The sequence below is a fragment of the Oncorhynchus clarkii genome, chromosome 9 (genome assembly GCF_045791955.1).
Source record: "Oncorhynchus clarkii lewisi isolate Uvic-CL-2024 chromosome 9, UVic_Ocla_1.0, whole genome shotgun sequence".
In the NCBI taxonomy this organism is placed as follows: domain Eukaryota; kingdom Metazoa; phylum Chordata; class Actinopteri; order Salmoniformes; family Salmonidae; genus Oncorhynchus; species Oncorhynchus clarkii.
Window position 1 is genome coordinate 53799966 of NC_092155.1, and position 13206 is coordinate 53813171.

Below are 13206 nucleotides of genomic sequence, written 5' to 3' on the forward strand. Positions count from 1 at the left end.
GTAATAGAACAAACATGGAAAATAAATATGGACATAAAGTCATTTCTATACCTTCCCAAATATTTTTAACAGTGGGGATGCCAAGATGGAGGCTTCGTGGCTTCAAAACAGCGACCCCTGTAGTCATCTAGTGTATATATAAATAATTAATTCACAAAAATACCTTTGCCTATACATATTACTGCAATGTAAACTTGCAAACTTGTCACGTCTTGACTGCTCCTCCAGAGGTAGCGCACGCCACTCAAACACACATAACCAGTCTTCGTTCCCACTCTCAGCTCAGCATTTAATATTCACCAACAGCTGTCGTTTTATTCCCAGAATCAGTTCTCTTGAAATCGCAGGATTTTGATACATCTGTGAAAGATAGCATAGGAACAGTGAACAGATGTTCGTCATTAGCAGAGGAAAAACATGCCACCAATCCTCAAACATCTTCGGCAATTACCACCTGATAGCTACCCTTAAGAGGCTGTGACTATTTTGAGAGATAACTCTTGATCGAAGTAGAGGGAAGCTATTACTGTTGTCATTATTCCAGGTGTATTTCACAAAATGGTACCAAAGGAAGTTGCTGTCATTCCTGTTTTACATAACGTGAGTAGACCTAAAAGATGATATTTAATACCATTTATTTAACTAGGCAAGTCAGTTAAGAACAAATTCATATTTACATTGACGGCCTACCCCGACCAAACTCTAACCCTGAGGACTCTGGGCCAAATGTGCGCCGCCCTATGGCAGAGGTGCTTTTCACTAATTTGTGGCAAACAGGTGTGCCCTTAACCGATATGGCCTCTTGTGAATGACAATCTATTTAAATAGACTGCCAGACTAAATGATGAGAAACGACTTCCAAATGTTCATGGTGAGAAAACTGAAGAACAATTTGAGACAGTATTGCATAATTACTTACATACAGCATATCTGTATACAAGCCACATTATTGTATGGGGCAGCAGGTAACCTAGTGGTTAAGGGTGTTGGGCCAGTAACCAAAATGTTGTTGGTTCAAGTCCCCGAGCCGACTTGGTGAAAATCTTTTGATGTGCCCTTGAGCAAGGCACTTAACCCCAATTGCTCCTGTAAGTCTCTCTGGATAAGAGTGTCTGCTAAATAGCTCAAATGTACAACTGTTTTATGTATCAGATTGAACAGCATCATTATCTGACCGCAACTGTAAAGGAAGAGTTCAAAAGACGAGATGTAACCCTTATTATCAAGGTTCTATTGAGTGTGATAAGCCGATTGTACTTGTTTTTAAGTGTCCCTTTCTCACTCTGGGGTGTAGTTACCCCTAGGTACAGATCTAGGATCAGCTTCACCTCCCCCAATCCTAACCATAAACATCAGTGGGAAAAATTCGAAACACCTAAGATTAGTGTCTAGGGACAACCTACTCCCACTTTCTCATCACCGAAAGGAAATAGGTCAATATTCTGCCTAATTTCATAGACTGAAAGGTTGATATGTGGGCAGAGCGCTACTAAAGGCAGTGTTCACAAAACAATGTCTGCAATGATGAGATGAAATAAGTCTTTGTTTTTTAAAATTCCTTTAATGGTTCAATTGGTATAGGATTTGGAAGCATTTAGTCAGCAGCCATACAGCAAGAACCAACTAATCGATGTCAACAGAGAAATACAAAGGCAACACAAAATAACTCAAACGACAACTAGGCAAAGACAGGTCATCACATTGAAAGATACACAGCTCTAGTCATACTGAACAGCATGCTGAAAAATCTGATTTGTATAATTTTTTAACAGAGGAAATCACACACATGCACGCACTCACACACACAAAGATTAAAAATGAAGGCTGTTGGTCAACTATGACAGGTATAGTATATAAGATACCTTTGCATTGTTGTCTTTAAGATGAAAGCAAAACAATGCACAGAGAAATTAGGTTCAAGAAAGTTAAAAACAAGAGTAAACATTAAAAATGACAAACTTTTGTCATAGGCAGATACTGTAACTATTTGTTGGCGATGTATGTAGCCATGATCGCTGAGGAAATTTGATCCTGAAATTATTGCCAACAGGATAACATGGATGACATTTTTTTTGTTTTTTTAAATAGCTGACTATTTTTCTGAAATGTTTTTTAAAGAGCTAGTAGCGTCCATAAACTTTGAGAATGTACAAGCAATGGTCATTGTAGCACGGCCTTCAAGACCCTCCCAGATCTACTTAAAATGTACACTGTTAACCACAAGGCAGGCATGCTTGGTTTCAAAACATCAAGTCACAATTGTTTAAGTTAAGCGAGTTAACAAAAAGGTACTTACACACATTAAATATAGAGTATGTTACTACAAACAAAAAAAACAGTCGGATTGAAAAAAAAAACTACAAATATTCAATTGAATGGAAAGATTCCAGTTGCAATCAACGAACACAGAAAACGGATCGGTTTTGTTTACAGCACGTCAATTGCTGAAGGGTATGAGGAGGCAGTAAAAACACTGTCGTTTCTTTTGCGAGTATTCACCATGTTTCTAGTAGCTCCATGGATGTGGTTCGAGTTGATATAATTATATTAGTGTGAGTCAAGAGTAAGCTTTGACAATATTATGCTATTGGATTCTTTTGATAAGATTAGGCGTTTCGATCCGAGTAGACTTTCTTCTAATGATGATTTTTTTCCTAAACAATAGTTTGGGAGAGAGTCAATTCTATCAATAATAAATTAGAACTACGCTATGTCCCTCGTCAGGCAACTTTTAAAAATCATGTTACATTTATTTTACAGATAAAAAAAATAAAATAATAATTGGCACAATCAATTCATTATTATTGTATTTTCCCTCTAATATCTGTACAATAAAAAAAAAGTTATATAATTTCACAATAACCCCAAGACCTTGTTTGCTTGGGTAAAGGCCATCTGCACCTATGTGAACTGTGTGTGTTTGTGCTAGTGTCATTGATTCTAATGTCCCGAAAGGGAAGCCAAGTTGACATCTCAACAGCCTATTGTTCAAATCAACAATAAGCAGGAAGAAGTACAATTGGTTTGAAAGAATATGAAAACCATTAAACACATTTTTAAACCTTTCCGCCTACAGGGACCCTGTGTACAGTTAAAAAATATATATAATTCAACCAAAGAAAGTAATGAATTATTTTCCCGCAAGGTCATTAGTTAAAACACTCACGCTTCTCTCTTTCATTTGACGGAAAAATTATGTCCTTGGTCAGTTCTACCATTGAGTAGAGCAGATACGAAAACAACACTGCCCGATAAAAAAAATACAAATAAAACGAGACAAAAAGACAAGGTTTGCATTCACACAACTTGTAAGTGTTTACATCGACTTGCTCGACACCAAGGCCCTAACCCATGGTAATGCATACCTACTGTGGCTGGGGCAATGGTGTATCCGTTTGAATGGGAAGGAGGCTGGTTGAAAGGGAGGGGTAGAGCGAAAGGTAACCAACACCCAGTGCTCCTTCCCACCCTCCTTCCATCCATCACAGGTGCCCATCCTCTCCCCAGAAACTCAACAGTGTTGTGTCGGTCGGTGGAGTTTGGGTTGCCGTAGACGATGGGGGAGTGCCCCAGGGTCACTGCCGCCGGTCTTCGGTTTCTTGTCGTGAAAAAGCCATCACCACATCCTCCGCACCTGGTGACCCAGATCCACAAACAGAGGTCAGTAGATATCAACAACAAACTCCATCTCGATATTCCTTCCACCTACACAAGTCCTATTATATATGTAAATAAAACATTTAGTAATCATAAGCATGAGTAACATACCTGAATCTACATTATATTTCAATAAATTCTGTATTTAGGGGGAATTTCTTGAAATCTTTGCTTGTATGAATGAATTAATAGTATACCTATTCTTATTGTTTACTTTCTGACTTTGAGCTCATGTTGGGTGTGCCATTGACTTAATTGACGTCATCATGACTGAGTGTGGTGAGGTTAAATACGGTGAATCACCAAAGCGACAGCACACACTACACTATATAACCGTGCCACAAGACTTCCACATCGCACATGGAATAGGAAAGTCTCTCGACATCACTTGGTTTAGGGATAGGTAAATGCATCTAGCTATTCCAAACTACTGCCATGTTCCCTACAGTCCAGAGGCACAGTCTTCTCAATCACACAACTCAAAATCAAGGTCTCCCTAGGAGTACCCAGCTGCAGACATAATCCAGTCCTGCGTCCTGCCCTGATAAGCAATACATCGGAGGCCTTAAACGACCCTTCCACCCACATCTCTATTCCAACCCAAACTGCAGGAGGCATGGAATACCTGTGGAGAGCTAATGCTAGAGTCCAGCTGGCGTAGCCAATCTCACTAAGCCATGAGATATCATTGCGAAGAAAGAAAAGAAATGCTGTGCTACAGTATATAGGTACCAAAAGGCAGACAAATGCAGTGATCACTGGTGTACATTGGGAGGTCTGGCTTGTCTTCCCTTCGTATTCTATTTACTTCGATCATGTTGAGGGTTAATCAATACCAATCCCAGATTACAAATTCTGCCGTGCCAAAATTGGGAGAAAACGACAGAAAAATCAAACTCTACACCAAAACCTCAGTCTGAGTACCTTCAGACTGCCCTGCCCATTTTCCGAAGTTAGAGAAACATTTTTGAGTTGAAGCATGATCTGATTGTAGCATATTCTGTAACCTTTAGCTATTCAAAAATAGGCTTACATTAGTAACTTATCATATTTGCATTTATTTCCAAAAGGTTTAACTTTCCTAGATTTAGGCTGAATAGGTTTGATGGTAACAAAATGAATATTGCCCAGTCATACTTGAATGTCAACATCAGAGGAGGCAGAGCTGCCACACTTGCAACTGATGGATGGTACACTTTTTCATTGATGGTAAATTATTTGAATTGCCAGTAAATTATGGTCTTGTTTCAAGTTTTACCAAACCGATTTGTCAAGCGCTATCAGAATGCGAATATCACTTTTGAAAGTGAAGAGGTGCACTCGTAACAGAGGTTTCTTTTTTCACAACTTTGCTATAAAAAGTATCATTGCTTGTTAGATTTAATTATTACAGGGGGAAATGAAAGTAGGTCACACAGACTGCGTCCATATCTATTTGGCTCATAGGGTGGACCCTTTTCAGAAGATCGTGCGCAGACACAACCAGGCGTAGACTCGGTGTTCAGTTTGGTTGTTTCTAAAGAGGAGATAATTAAGATGTTTCTATGGTGCTCTTGGGTCGGCATAATCTAAATAAGTGAGAGAAGGATCTGGGGAAGGATCTTTTTATTTTTGGACTTGCTCTTCCTTTCAGTTTCCCAGTCCCCTATAGACCTCATCCAATGAGGATGTGGCAAAGAACAGCTCTATGCTACATAATGGCCCTGCCAGGGAAGGAGAATGAGACGCGGCACATCAGAAGAAATAAATTGCACAAATCCTGACTGAATTTGAATGTGGCACACGTTTTGACAAATTTTATTTAAAAAATAATTGAACTGATATGCTTCTCCACTTCACATGAAATGGACTTGGCCCATAAAATTGTCAAATTCAATTGACACATAAAATGTTAAAAAGCTCATAAAAATGGCATACACAGTAATCATACATGGATCAAATAAATGCAACAATACAATAAACATTATGAAGGTGCAGGGAGAAGACAACAGAGAAGGTCATATTTAAGTGTTATTATTCTTATTTTAAAAATACATTACGGGGAGGGAAAAGGCCCTGCCAGGCACACCCAATCAGAATGATAATAGATAATATCTATTTGTCATAAAATACCTGATTTTATTTGTTGGCTTTATGTAGGCTATTTTTACATAGTTACTTTTAGATTTGTATCATTTTAAATGTAGATTTCTATAGTTTACATTAACCAGATGACAATAATTTTGCGATACGGAGACTATGAAACTGTTCTATAAAAATATGCATATGAAAATCATACCTGGCATGCAAATCGGTAGAAATGGTAAGATAGATTAACACTCGACATGAAAAAGGTTGCCGGCCCCTGGTGTAGCGTATTACCGGCATCTACAAAGGGAAGCGGGAGGTGGTGGTTCGAGAATAAGTTCTCTCTTCTGGCCATCTTGATCTGGCTCCCTTTTGAGTCATTAGTGTATCTTAATTATTTAATCAAACAGTGTGCTTAAAGCATCAGACAAGCTCAGTGCACATAGTTGATTTGATTAAAACACATAGGGTACTTACTGTATGTCTATATTGAAAAATGATGGATTTTTACATTTAGATCAATCAATTGGTAAAAAGAACAGACCACTCTTGGTCAATCAATATTATTTTGTTGTCAGGGACAGCCCTAGCAAAATTTCAGGGAATAAGCTTAAAATTGCAACATTCCCTGACATGGCAAAATGTGTAGAATTGCAGGAAATGTGTTTTGAAACAGCTACATTGTCACTGCGGCCAACAGGAGGGCCTCTAAAATACTTGGTCAGTGACCGCAACATTGGCCACGCCCCCGCTACGCCCATCACCTAAGCCCCATTTTGATAAAGAAAAATCCCTGATCTTGTGGTTGCATAAGGGAGCTTGCTCTTGCGTAACGGGCAGCTCAGACTGAGCACGTGTCTAGCACAAGGTTTCGAGCAGGCAGACCAGCAGAAAGGCTCAGAATAAACCGACAGAGATACAGGGCCGACGGCCATTAGAGTGGAATACATCACTGGACTACTGATGAACTGAAGCAAGAGGGGATCTGCTTTATAGGAGCCCTCTGTTTCGCAGTCATAATGTGTGGGCCGCACCCTGCTGCACAGTCAACACACACGCTCCCTTGCAGTGTCACACAAGCGCTAGCCGACAGGATAGAAACGTCAGGCCCTCGGAGCCATTGCCTAGCAACCAAGTCAAATCAGATTGCATCACTGCCCGGCAGGCTGTTACCGCCTATGAGCAAACAGCTGCTGGCTAATGTTTGCTCCAATCCTGCTCTCTCCCTCCTCTCTCATTGATCCCACACCTCAGTCTGTTCTCCCTCCTCCTCTCTCACTGATCCCCCACCTCAGCCTGTTCTCCCTCGTCCTTTACTGATCCCCCACCTCAGCCTGTTCTCTCCCCCCTCTCACTGATCCCCCACATCAGCCTGTTCTCTCTCCTCCTCTCTCACTGATCTCCCACATCAGCCTGTTCTCTCTCCTCCGCTCTCACTGATCCCCCACATCAGCCTGTTAGCTCTCCTCCTCTCTCACTGATCCCCCACCTCAGCCTTTTCTCTCTAAGATCACCATGCGCAATGCCAAGTGTCGGCTGGAGTGGTGTGAAGCTCGCCGCCTCGAGTGAAGAATCCCGCTTCACCATCTGGCAGTCCGATGGACAAATCCGGGTTTGGCAGATGCCAGGAGAACACTACCTGCCGGGATGCATAGTGCCAAATGTAAAGTTTGGTGGAGGAGGAATAATGGTCTGGGGCTGTTTTTCATGGTTCGGGCTAGGCCCCTTAGTTCCAGTGAAGGCAAATCTAAACACTACAACATACAATGACATTCTAGATAACTCTGTGCTTCCAACTTTGTGGCAACAGTTTGGGGAAAAGCCTTTCCTGTTTCAGCATGACAATGCCCCCGTACTACACAAAGCGAGGTCCATACAGAAATAGATCGATGTGAAAGAACTTGACTGGTCTGCATAGAGCCCTGACCTCAACCCCATCAAACACATTTGGGATGAATTGGAACACCGACTGCGAGCCAGGCCTAATCGCCCAACATCAGTGCCCAACCTCCGTACTCCATATTAATGTCCATGATTTTGGAATGAGATGTTCAACAAGCAGGTTACTAGGTTACTACAGCCCAGAGCAAGAATAAATAAAAACATAATTTTTAACCAAATGTACAAGCGTAATATCGATTGAAGTCAGAGCTCCTTATAACCTGTTGTGACTAGGGGGCAGTATTTTCATTTTTGGAAAAAAAGCGTTCCCGTAGTAAACGGGATATTTTGTCAGGACAAGATGCTAGAATATGCATATAATTGACAGTTTAGGATAGAAAACACTCAAAAGTTTCCAAAACTGTAAAAATATTGTCTGTGAGTATAACAGAACTGATGTTGCAGGCGAAAGCCTGAGAAAAATCCAATCCGGAAGTGCCCCATGTTTTGAAAGCGCTGCGTTCCAATGAGTCCCTATTGAGCAGTGAATGGGCTATCAACCAGATTACTCTTTCTCCGTATTCCCGAAGGTGTCTACAGCATTGTGACGTGGTTTTACGCATTTATGTTGAAGAATACCCGTAAGCGGCTACATTGAGCAAGTGGTCACCTGATGCTGCCAGAGAGATTCTCGCATAAAATACAGAGGTAGCCATTACTCCAATCGGTCCTACTGAAAAACTAATTGTCCCGATGGATATATTATCGAATAGATATTTGAAAAACACCTTGAGGATTGATTATGAACAACATTTGCCATGTTTGTCGATATTATGGAGCTAATTTTGAATATTTTTCGCCGTTTTCGTGACTGCAATTTCCGGGCGATTTCTCAGCCAAACGTGAAGAACAAACGGAGCTATTTCGCCTACAAAAATAATATTTTGGGAAAAAAGGAACATTTGCTATCTAACTGGGAGTCTCCTGAGTGAAAACATCCGAAGCTCATCAAAGGTAAACGATTTAATTTGATTGCTTTTCTGATTTCCGTGACCAAGTTACCTGCTGCTAGCTGGACAAAATGCTATGCTAGGCTATCGATAAACTTACACAAATGCTTGTCTAGCTTTGGCTGACAGGGTGATTAACAAAAGGCTAAGCTGTGTCTCAATATATTTCATTTGTGATTTTCATGAATAGGAATATTTTCTAGGGATATTTATGTCCGTTGCGTTATGCTAATTAGCGTCAGGCGATGATTACGCTCCCGCATGCGGGATGGGGAGTCACTAGAGGTTTTAAGAAACATATTGCAGTTAGAGTGCAGTATGCTGCAATCACTGTGTCCAAAATACCAGTCGACTGCAGTTACTGCATTTCTACTGCTGTTTCTAAACTGAAATATTTGTGTAAGGGAGATGGTGCAATGTTTCAGTTGATGTCTTGCTGGTCAGAGTGACAGACAGGGCTGACACCCAGGTCTCCTATGCACCACCAGACTATTTATGTGGTGCTTATATTTGTCCTATTTTACACAAGTGTGTATTAATAAGCATGTGTGAATTGGAAATTGTTTTTTTCGAACTAGCTACCTTTGTTACTGGCCCAATGCTCTAACCGCTAGGCTACCTCCCACTCTTATGTATATAGCATGTGAGGAGTGTGGCATGTGAGGAGTGTGGCATGTGAGGAGCCGAAAGCAAAACCGACCAGTCCTGTCCCCACTAAGCAAAGAAACACCTACCTCCTTGCAAATGAAAAGACAAAATGAGCAACATTTTGCCATAGAAACCTTTGTGTACAGTTCTGGATCTGGGTTGCTCTTTTTGAAGCGGACATTTTGTACAAGTATGACGGAAGAGCTTTGCCAAAAAATGTGCAACATGCCTTTGTGACACAAATATTCTACATGACGTACTGCGCCTTTTTAGATATTGGACCCATTTGTTTAGGCCTTCACTAACACATTGACTAATTACATGGTTTCTTCATATTTACAAAATATTAAAAAGCAATTTATTCATCTACACATATGACTTGTTCAAATATCCTCATGCACTAAAAGGAGAAAAATGTAAATATGCGGTCTACGTGTCTGAAACAATCTCGTTTCACTCTCCGGACAAGCACACCCCATGTTAGCCCACTAAGCTCAAGCATTAGCTGAAGGAGTTTCCAGGTCTCAAGCAAGTGTTACTCATCACGCAAGCGTGGTTCACCAAACCACCTTATTACATGAGGTCGCAGACAGGCTGACCAAAATCATGACTGTGTTATTAGTGCAGAGAGATAACAATCTGTGCAGGCCGAGAGGATAAAGACATGGAATCGCCCGCAGAAACTCCAGTGGGGTTAAGAGGCGTTGAGATAGGGTCTTGCATGTGGTCAGTAGGTAATACACCACACCCACGGTAGCCATTTTCTCATAGCATGCAATAAGGCCCGAGAAGGTATGGTACATGGCCAACATACCACAGCTAAGGGCTGTTCTTATGCACGACGCAGCGCGGAGTGCCTGTATACAGCCCTTAGCTGTGGTATGTTGGCCATATACCACAAACCCCCGAGGTGCCTTATTGCTATTATAAACTGGTTACCAACGTAATTAGAGCAGTAAAAATATTTTTGGGGTCATACTCATGATATACTACGGCTGTCAGCTAATCAGCATTCAGGGCTCGAACCGCCCAGTTTATAATGTCTCATATACCACAGCTTCCAGCCAATCAGCATCCAGGACCCAAACTACCCAGTTTATAATGGAGTATAAAGTTGTTATTTATTGCAATATTGAAATGGGGCAACTCCTTGCGGTAATTTACTTCCCCCAGGCTGGCTATTTTGTGTCAGAATGCTCACCATAACTTGATGGAGACTTCTGCTTGCTTCTACATCTGCATTGCTTGCTGTTTGGGGTTTTAGGTTAGGTTTCTGTACAGCACTTTGAGATATCAGCTGATGTAAGAAGGGCTTTATAAATACATTTGATTTGATGGAGACTAGATTTATTGCAATATTGAGGAAACTCCCTTTGTATCATTAAGGGTAGTCATTTGGTGGTGGCTCACAATAAGTGAAAATCCTCCATTTTTAAGTCTGAATACCAGCAAAAAGGTGCGATGTGTCCACACTCAAAAAGATGTTACATAAAGCTCACTTCCTAAAAAAAATACAAGAAATTGGTCTGAAGACCAAGATGAAGAATTGCATTCTTGCTATTGGTTACTGGATTACAGTTTATCCTGGTCCATGGACTACAGTCAGGGTAAAGAACGATAACTTTAAGGTCTAAAATAACGAACAAAGCTGCTCATTAAGACTGCATGGGTTGCGTTCAGTAGAGCCAACCAGGAAAACAGTATGGAAACGGAGGTAGGTTGGTTTACTACCCTTTTATTTTTTTTTATACCTTTATTTAACTAGGCAAGTCAGTTAAGAACAAATTCTTATTTTCAATGACGGGCTAGGAACAAAACCTATCTAATAAGAATGCTCCTTTCCTGTCTAAAAGTATTATCAGCCTTTTGCGTCAAATGACCGTGAATCTGGCTCAAAATTACTGTTACTTTCTAGGTTAACAGTCATGTTTATTCAAGATAATTATGCAAAATGAAGGGAGTGTCCAGCAGCAGGGTCCTTTAAGCCCTTGGGCCTGATTTAATGCGTCAGCTCTTAAAGCTTTGACTCAGGACAAAATAACTACATATACACAGCACACAGTCTTCATCCACCAGCTTCCGCTCTGAGACAGAATATCATCAGTGTTTCATCTGAAAAAATTCACAGCATCAGTGTCAGGAGCAACATTCCTCATGCCTGATTAAAATAGCATAACATCCTATTTTGCATATATGCTAATCTGCCAATTAAAACCACCTGAAATGCAAATTCATTGACCCAGTCGCTAAAAGAAACATGACTAGAAGCATATGCACCAGTTCCCTCTTACCTCTGACAGTGCATGCTCTGAAATAAATGTGATGATTTATAATCAAGATATCTCTGTGTTTAGACAATATTTCCAAACCGAGCATGACAAAGAGTGAAAAGCATTACGATGCCCGAGACACTCACAAATGCATTCCAGTGCACTTGTCTAGAAAATTCTCACATATAAGCTTGCTTGATGCACATCAAAGGATGAGGGGACAGAGAGAGAGAGAGAGAGAGAGGGAAAGAGAGAGCGAGAAAGAGCAAGGGGGGAGCATAGACTATCAGGCAAACAGAGGCCTCACTCTGTGACAGAGTCCTATTCTGCTGCTGCTGGCATCCATTCACAAACAGTTCACTGTTGCCTGTTCAAAACTTGCTTTCCTTTATGCCGTTCTCATTAACGCCAGCAGCAGAACCATTTCAGTCTTTGGGAGAAACACTTCAGAACTGCACGACACCAATCTCACAGTCCCTATGATGAATCTGGAATCTGTAGTTGTATAAAAACCGAATAGTGCATCTTGTTCATGATCCAACTGCTTGGGGTGGTAAGATGAAGACCAGTCGTCAATATAAAAATCACACAATATCCAAACAGAAAAAGTGTTTCATGGTGAACACAAAGCTTCACTTTATACATAAAGCGGTCTACAGGCTCTCTTTATAAAGAAGGACCTAGGAGGAACATTTTCCTACCAATACCCCTTTGTATCACCAAACCCACAATATGATGTACCTACAACAGCAAACTACAGCACTAAATGCTAATAATTCACAAAATGTTTTGATGCTAATTTGCCTCATAAAGGTCTCCATTACGTCTTCTGGAGTCTAACTGTACTTTCCGAGCTCTCTTTGGATCAATAAATCCATGACTGACATATGACCGTCACTGCAGGACAGTCCTAGACTCACCCCTGAGAGTTCATACCAAACCCCCTGCAGTCAGCAGGATTCAGCACCAAGGACCTCATCCCTTTTCAGCTTTTAGTATCTGGGCAGACGGATTCGGTTTCACTATGCAGTCAGAAAGACACCTTTGGCTCTTTGGATGAAGTCCATTTGACCTCTACAAGTAATCTAGTTGTATGTAGTCCTATGCAGTTTTACATTAGCCCAGTGGTACAGAGAAATCTAGGATAATGGATTATCCATCATTCTTATGGTAACCTAGTAAGTACTGTAGCTATATAGGCCTCATTCTTATGGTAACCTAGTAAGTACTGTAGCTATTTAGGCCTACGTGAGGTGGGATGAAATGAAGATAGCTACAAGATGTACCGTATATATAAAATGGCACTCGTCCACCAAACCAAGCATGCCAAGAAAGAATATTTGAAGTCATATGTTAATTTTTTTTTGCCAAAAATGATATAGCTATCCCTCCTTAACCTGTACAAAACCTCTACACCGTTAATATATGAGGACATTCTTTGCTACTCATCTACCAAAGTAGTAATGGGTCCCAGTGGGGCTTTGGCCTGAACTATAACTGGGTGGTGAGGCAGACAGAAACAACCTCCCTCATGGAGATGCTGTCACATATAGCCCATCTCTGTATTGTACTCTATTGGTAAGTAGGTCAACAGCTTGGTAGGACAGTTATGACATAGCAGAACCTTCACAAAGCATCAGCAGTGCTGGAGGAAAATAGCTTTTACAAAGTGC

General features: G+C 40.8%; 1 protein-coding gene across 1 annotated transcript in view; it reads right to left on the reverse strand.

Moving 5' to 3' along the window:
• Nucleotides 1-1539: 1539 nt before the first annotated feature.
• The window catches only part of LOC139416567 (catenin, beta interacting protein 1), a 29727-nt gene continuing 18060 nt past the window's right edge, over nt 1540-13206 (reverse strand). The window contains exon 4 of the mRNA XM_071165335.1: nt 1540-3634. Within this exon, the coding sequence (XP_071021436.1) occupies nt 3576-3634 (59 nt within the window). The 3' untranslated portion in view covers nt 1540-3575. The remainder of the gene's footprint in view (nt 3635-13206) is intronic.